The sequence below is a fragment of the Ursus maritimus genome, unplaced genomic scaffold (genome assembly GCF_017311325.1).
Source record: "Ursus maritimus isolate PB19 unplaced genomic scaffold, ASM1731132v1 scaffold_14, whole genome shotgun sequence".
In the NCBI taxonomy this organism is placed as follows: Eukaryota; Metazoa; Chordata; class Mammalia; order Carnivora; family Ursidae; genus Ursus; species Ursus maritimus.
The window spans coordinates 60,650,020-60,657,354 of NW_024423786.1; the positions used below are offsets into that span (position 1 = coordinate 60,650,020).

The 7,335-nt window shown below is 58.8% G+C and overlaps 1 protein-coding gene and 1 long non-coding RNA gene across 8 annotated transcripts in view; one reads left to right on the plus strand and one right to left on the minus strand.

Annotated features, from left to right (window-relative positions):
• The window catches only part of LOC103660373, a 22,322-nt gene extending 17,377 nt beyond the window's left edge, over window positions 1-4,945 (minus strand). For 3 of the 7 annotated variants that reach the window (XR_005834731.1, XR_567787.2, XR_567788.2), the window contains exon 1: window positions 1,451-1,911. This is a non-coding gene — a long non-coding RNA (uncharacterized LOC103660373). The other 4 variants (XR_005834734.1, XR_005834732.1, XR_005834733.1 and 1 more) reach the window with 4 other exon arrangements.
• The window catches only part of LOC103660481 (chromodomain-helicase-DNA-binding protein 3), a 25,248-nt gene continuing 20,916 nt past the window's right edge, over window positions 3,004-7,335 (plus strand). Inside the window, 1 exon segment of the mRNA XM_040629979.1 lies at window positions 3,004-3,280. Within this exon segment, the coding sequence (XP_040485913.1) occupies window positions 3,004-3,280 (277 nt within the window).

Here is a 7,335-nt window from a genome sequence, read left to right on the forward strand (position 1 = left end):
CAGAAGGCAAGATAAGAGGCAAACCCAGATAGGAAGCATGGCAGGGCCTGGAAGGTAGACAAACCAAGAGACGAAGGCTAAAAAAGTGACAGAGACAGGCAGGCGGGGAGACAGATGGCTGGAGCGAGAGTGGTGGGCAGACAGCCAGAGAAGCAGACAGACAACCAGAGAGAGGCTGCCAGCCAGTCAGGGAGGAGCAGACAGGCAGGCAGACACCATAACAGGAGCGAGCAGGTAGAGAGGCAGGCGGGAGCCAAGGAGGCAGAGCGAGAGAGGTCGGTGGGAGAAGAGAGGAGAGGAGAGGCGGCCGGGCAGAGGGGGACATGGGCGAGAGGGAGAAGGAAGCAAACGAGCAGGTCCACACGCACACCGCACTCGAAGGCGCGACGACTGTGGGGACAGGGGCGCGTACCTGCAGCTCCTGGCACGTGGCGGCGGGTGGGTGTGGGTGCTGGGCGCACGGGGAGGGGGCACCGAGGCAGGGAGTCCGCGGCACACACGATGTGCAGGGGTGGCCCACATCCACGTGGGGACACTCCTCCCTGACACACGCCGCGGAGGGGCCAGGGAGAGGAGGGAGCCAGGCACACAGGAGGAAGAGACAGACACATGGAGGCAGAGCCCGGAAGACAGAAGTAAACAGAAACAAGACAGAGGTGGAAAGTCACTTAGGGGTGACAGAGCCTGAGAGCCGGAGGGACGGAAGTCAGTGTCGCCGAGGGAATAAAATCCCACATACAGAGAAGCCCCCCGTACAGAAAGAGGGGGCTACCCAGATGGCCTCGCACAAAGAGACTGAGAGAAGGAACAGAACAGAATGGAACAGAAGAGGGACAGGAGTAGACTCGGCACGGACTGACACAGGAAAGACTCCCAAGGGCCAGGTCAAGGAAAAGATGGAACATCCTCGCTCGGTCAAGTGCATCAGTGTGTGTGTATGGGGGGTGGCGTATCAATAAAGAACATTCCAGCCTCCTAAGCAAACAGTGGCACAGTATTCCCTGTCATTACTACTTTCTGCTTGCTGGCTACCTACCCCTCCCGCCTGAGGAGCTCCTGAGCACTGCTGGTGCTGGGGGGCGGGGGAGGCTGGCAGCTCGGCTCCAGGGGTAGAGAAATAACCCAGGAGAGAAAGGATTCCCGGGCAAGGGAGGGGAAGCAAGGAAGGGGCAAAGGGAGATCAAAAGAATGGGAGGAAGTTGGAGTTAGGAAAGGTGACAAGGACAAGAAAGGGTAGAAGTGAGCTTTTCGCCCTCCATCCTCGGCTGGCACTGCTCAGGATGCAAGTTTTAGAGGACTTCCCTGGTGGATCTCTGGATGAGAAAGCTACTTTGGGACACCTTTCCAACCTTCCATCTGATTCTCGGAACCACTTCTAAGATAAACACTGGGGTACAGTGGGACATCATGGGCCAGGCAAGTGGGATGCAAATGACAGGGGGACCCCTACCTCTGTCTTTTTCTCAGTCCCAGAGACTTTTCTGTTTCACCGCACCTCAGTTTCTTCTACTTTACCGGTGTCGGAGATCATGGAGAAAGGGAAATATACTGCAACGGGAGAAAAGAGAAAACAATTTCACAATTTTTCAGACTTGACTCTTTCCCCTTTATTCTAAAAATCTGTACTCCTGACCCCTCAATTAATTTCCCAAGTCGGATGAATTTTATAGTCGAGCCATTGGGGAAGGGGAGGGCGAGGTAAAGCAGAAAAGAGTGCAGATAAAATTTACAACAATTATAAATCACTGAAAAGGCTGGGCAAAGGGGAGAATCAAACATGGACTCCTTTGGAAAAAAAAAAAAACTCAATCATCGTATCTATTCATATCTCTCCCCCAAAAGTCACTAGAATTTCTGTCACTTTTTTAAAAGAAAGGGGAAAAAAAGCCAGCCCCGCTCCTCACTTGAAGGATACGTACACAATTAAATGCGTTTTGACTTCAGTGAGGTATGTAGAAACAGAGTTATATATAAACATATATTTCATCTTTTCCTTTTCAATGCCTGAAGGGGAAAAAAAAAACCTTCACATCAAACCACTCCCTTCTGAAGTATTCAGAAAAAAAAAAAAAAAAAGCTTTTCTTTAAGAGAAGGGAGGTGGGGAGGAAGAGACTAGTAAAGAAAAGAAAAATATTTAAATCTAGTTGGACTAGTATCTAACTAGTTAACCTTTAACAATTTATGCTGATGTCAGACTGAGCATGAGTACTGATTAATGCCCCCCCTCAAATATTTTTTATAGGGGGGGGAGTTAGAAAGAGCAGCCATTTTTGTTTTATGCAGAAATCCTTCATGCCCCCCCAACGCGCACACACACACTCACACACAGAGTACACAAGGAAAATATCTCTATTAATCTGTGCACTAATCAGTTATGAAAAAAGGGAGAAATTTGTGGGTTTCTGGGTAGAGGCTTGGAGATGGGGGTGTAACAGGGAGGAGAATGGGGGGGTGAAAACTGAAATATTAAGCCAGCCATTTTGTTTTAAAAGGGGATTTTTCCCCCCTCTCCCTTTCTTCATGGAGGGGGTGGCGGTGCTGGGGGGGGGTTGTTTTAAAAATAATTTCAAGGCGGCCATCTTAGTGCCTCAGCTCTGAGAAATATTTCTGAGCGCCCCCCTCAGAATTTAAATATATTTAAAGCAACGGAGAGGGGGGCAGAGAGAAGTCGAAAACTTTTATATATATATATATTTTTTAATCCCCCTTTCTTGTTCTCTTGGGAGGAAGGGGAGAGGGGGGGAAAAAGTCTCTCAGTTTTTTCCAAGACAATTTTTGGGGGTGGTTCGGCCCCCCTCCTCAGCCGGCGGCCCCGAGGGGGGGTTCTGGAGGGGGGTGGCCCGGGGGTTTGGGGGGCTGGGGGAGGCGGTGGGGAGGAGGAGGAGGACGCCGCCGCCGAAGAGGAGGAGGAGGAGGAGGAGGAGGAGGAGGAGGGGTGGTGGTAGCGGTGGGGGAGGCGGGCGGGCGGTGGGTGGGGGGTGGTGGGGGGCCAGAGCCACAGGATGGCTTCCCCTCTGAGGGACGAGGAGGAGGAGGAGGAGGAGATGGTGGTGTCGGAGGAGGAAGAAGAGGAGGAAGAAGAGGGCGACGAGGAGGAGGAGGAGGTGGAGGCAGCCGACGAGGACTACGAGGAGGACGACGACGAGGGAGTGCTCGGGCGCGGGCCGGGCCACGACCGGGGCCGCGACCGCCACAGCCCCCCCGGCTGCCACCTCTTCCCGCCGCCGCCGCCGCCGCCGCCGCTGCCCCCGCCGCCGCCGCCGCCGCCCCCGCCGCCAGGTAAGCGGCTGCCCCGACTCCCCCCCTCCCCCAGCCCGAGCGGGAGCCGCGGGCGCGCGAGGCCGGGCGGGGGCGAGGCACCCACCCGCGCCGAGCCGAGGCGAATCCGGGCGCGGGCGCCGTCTCGGGCCCGGGGCCCGGCGGGCCGGGCGGGCCGGCGGCGGCGGGCGGGTGGCGGCGGCCGCCGGCCAGGCCTCTTCCCCTCCCCCGCCGCACCCCTCCCCCGCCGCCGCCGCTGCCGCCGCTGCCGCCGCCGCCGCCGCAGCCTCCGCCGCCGCCGCTGCCGCCGCCCGGGCTGGAGAGCGCTGGGCGCGAGCTGCGCGCGCGGACCGGGCCACTCGGTCGCGGCTTTCGGGGGAGGAGGAGGAGGAGATTTTTTTTTTTACCCTCGGCGGGGAGGGGGTAGGCAGGAAACGGCCGCGGCGAAGCCAGGGCCCCCTCCCTGGCCGAGCGAGGGACCGCGGAGACCCTGGCGGCCGGACGGCGGCGTGGAGGAGGGGCGCGTGGGGGAGGGGCGGCCGCGCGGGCGCCCCTCGGGCTCCGGCCCGAGTGGGGTTGCACTGAGGTAACGGGGGGTTTCCGCGTGTGGAGCGGACCGCGGGCCTAACCAGCCCCCCCCTCAGGAGTGGGGCAGGCGCGGGTGGGGGTGGGGGTCGGTCTCCATCGGACCCCCACCTGCGGGGACCCCGGCGCCCGCCAACTCCGGGGCGTGCGGTGGCACGTGGGGGAGGGGTCGCGTGAATGTCTGCGGGCGGCTCGGGACCGGGGGCAGGTGGTGGCCGCACTCCACGCAGACCACTTCCTGGAGTCAGACTTGATCCTACCGCCTCTCCCCCCAGCTCGTCACAGGGAGAGCACTCCTTTAAGATTGGGGAGCGCGGGGAGAGTGTCTGGGAAACCAGATGCCCCCAACTCCACCCCCTTTATCTCCACTCTGCTCCGGGCTCTTTTGTGTCAAGTGCGGCCCCCCCCCCCCCAGCGTGACCCCGTCAGTCTGGGGTGGCCGAGCTGCCCAGCTGTGACGCTCACGTGGCTGCCATTCACTGTCACTCACTCTCTCGCTGAAACCACCCGCACCTTGATCACGCCGGGGGGCGTGAACTGCCCACCCAGCTGTTGTGCGGCTTGACCGTCACTCGGCACCCCTCCCCCGGGATGACAAGTCACCCGGCCGCTCTCTGGGCAGTTCCCCCAGGAGTGGAAGGGGCAGAGTGCTGCCTCGCATGGGGAGGGGGGACAGCAATGGCCCCACTCAGACCACCCTCCTAGTGGAGTGATTGCTAATCTTCTTGAGGACAGGGGAGCATCCTGGGGGTGCGCACATCTCCTGCTTGGGGCACGGAAGGGGACATCCACACCCCCAGGCCTCTGGGTGCCATGCAGCACAAATGCGCCAAACTTCAGGACGGCTAACATCACACTCTTTGTAAAACTGTCACATTGATCTGTGTGGCTTAAGTAGCAATGTTCCTGTTCAGTTGAGACCACCTTTGAGGGAGTATGGGATGCCTCTGGGGGGGGGCGGAGGAGGGTGCGTGTATGATGGAAACAGGGACCTCCCCCCCCAGGCTTGTCTGAAAAAGGGAAAAGTTTTTAGAAAGTTATCCCAGAGAACCCACCGATTTGCAAGAGGGAGAGGGAATAAAGAATTGTGGGGAGGGGGATGCCTGGAGCCCCGCAGACGTGCTAAAAAGAGAAAGAAAGGATGTCAGGTTGTGTTAGGGCACTATTTGTATGGCGAACTTGGAACGTGGTATTTGGGGGTTTCTGATTCCGAATTTGGGGATGTGAGAGAGGCGCATGAAAGAATACGAGGTCGAGGTGGGTCTTTGTGTCAGTCCTCCCTCCCCCTCTTCCCCTCCGCTCTCTCAACAGCCGAGAAGAAACGTCAAATGTTTTTAAAAATTTGTGTTTGAAATGAAAACCCACCTCCTTGCTCTCCCCGGGGCCCTTGTATTCCCCCCCCCTTCAGCGCTCCGAGTCAATTGAGTGACCCAGATGCACCCCCTCAGATGACTTTCTGAGGCAAAACTTTGGGGAAATATTTTTGGGCCGCTTGTTATTTCTGTCTACCTAAGTGTGGGCAAAATAAGCCTCCTCGAAGGAAATGTGTGCGGGCTGCCCTCCCTCATCCTTCTTCAGAATATGAATTTGCACGTATTAGAGGTCTATTGTTTTTCATTCCGACTGCTTTGATTCTCACCATTTTGTTTTACATTCTTACCCAAGACCAATTTTATCCCTTCCCCCCCCCTCTCGGCTCCTTACATTGTTAAACGTTTAAAATAATAGCACTCGTGTTGGTGGGGGAAGGGAGCAGGAAGCCAAAAACTCATTTCTTCTCCCTCCCCCTTCTGGCAAGTCTCGAGAAATAATATAACATAATATATAGATGTGATTCCTTGGGGGTGGGGGTGGGGAATGATTGTGGGTGGTGCGGAAAATTCTGGTAGTTTCTTTGCAAAAGGTCTGAAAATACAAACCCACCCCCTGCATGCAGTACGCATGTGCAGCAGACCTATTATGGTGGTGCGTTGTGGGGGAGGGAGGGGAATTTGAGAAAAAATAAATATATGTGTGAGAGATTGATGGTGAGATTAGAGGGAGAGCGGGGCGGGCGGGAGGCCCGGCCTGGGCCCGGCTCCGCCCGCCTCCCCCCTCCCGCCGCCCCGGCGCGCCAGGCCCCGCCCCCGCCGCGCGCCGCCCTCCGCCCCCGCCCGCTTCCCGGGATCGGAGCCGGGTGTGGGAGAGTCTGGGCGCCGGGCCAGCATTGAGTGGCTGCTGAGACCGAGGTTGGGACTTGGGTTTGCTTTATTGCCCTCCCTTTCCCTTCCTCGCCGCTCCACGCTGCCTCTCCCCGTCGCCGCCGCCGGCCTCCCGAGTCCCGGAGCCTCCTGCCGGGGCGGGGAGCGCAGCGAACTGGCGGCGAGGCCCCCGGGGCAGGTGCCCCAACCCCCGGCGGGGCGGGTGGCGGCCCAGGCCTCGTCCCTGACGCGGAGCCAGTTGGCCTGCCCCTGCCACCGCCCCGGCGGCCTCCGTTTCCATGTTCACATTAAGCGACGTCCCGGGGGTTGGGGAGAGCCGGCTGCTGGGGGCGGGGGGGTGGGGCATGGCGTCTTGCTGACTTCCTACTCCAGTCCGCACGCTCTTTGCACGCCTGGGGCCGGCTGCTCGCGCGCCCCCCACCCCAGCCCCGTCCTAGAGGGTATTCCTGCACCAGAGGACACTGTATGCTGGCGTTCTGAGGACAGGTAGCGCTGAGGAAGGGGGCGCCGGGATCCCGAGGCAGTGGAAGCAGTGTTAATTGTGGCTAATTTTCCCTTCGCTGTTTTGGGCCGAAGGATTGTGTGTCCTAGAGCAAGGGGCTGGGCCAGGCCCAGGCTTTCCTCCTCTGCCCGAGCGGGACAGGTCTGGCTGGTTAGTCTACTGCCTAATGGAGGGAGGGAGGCCAAGCAGGGCCCCAGGTCTGTGGCATCCGTGTCCTCCCCGGACCGGTGGGGATCATGGAGAATGGGGGGGGGGGGACACATCAGGGAAGCCCCGGCCCCGGACAGAGACATCTGGGGAGAAAGCCAGGGACCCAGCCCTGCTGGAAGCAGGTACAGGCTGTCCTCTGGATTTGTGCTCAGGACTATGTGCAGACTTGTGCGGCCGAGAATGCATATGCTGGGTGTGTCTTTGTCTCTAGCTTTGTGTGGGTCTCCCCTGCTGCTTATGGATCAATGGGACTAAATTTGGAGGCAAAGGGTGAGAGCAGGGGACAAAGGGGAGGGCCCCTGAGTTCTCAAAGGGAGCAGGGGTATGGAAATAGCTTTGAGGGAAGGTTCCAGGCTGCTTGGGAGGAGGAGGAATGTTTAGGTAATTGTGGAGACTGCTCCCGTAGGGTTAGGGTGTGATGGACGAGCCAGACGCTGTGGTCCTGTGGGCAAGATGTGAAAATGACTGGCAAGGACTTCTTTTCCTCCAGGGCTGTGTTGGGGTGACAGGAGGCTTGGCGATCATCTGAGGAAGTATAAATAGAGGCCTCCCTCGTGGCAGAGAGGATGTGAGGGCCC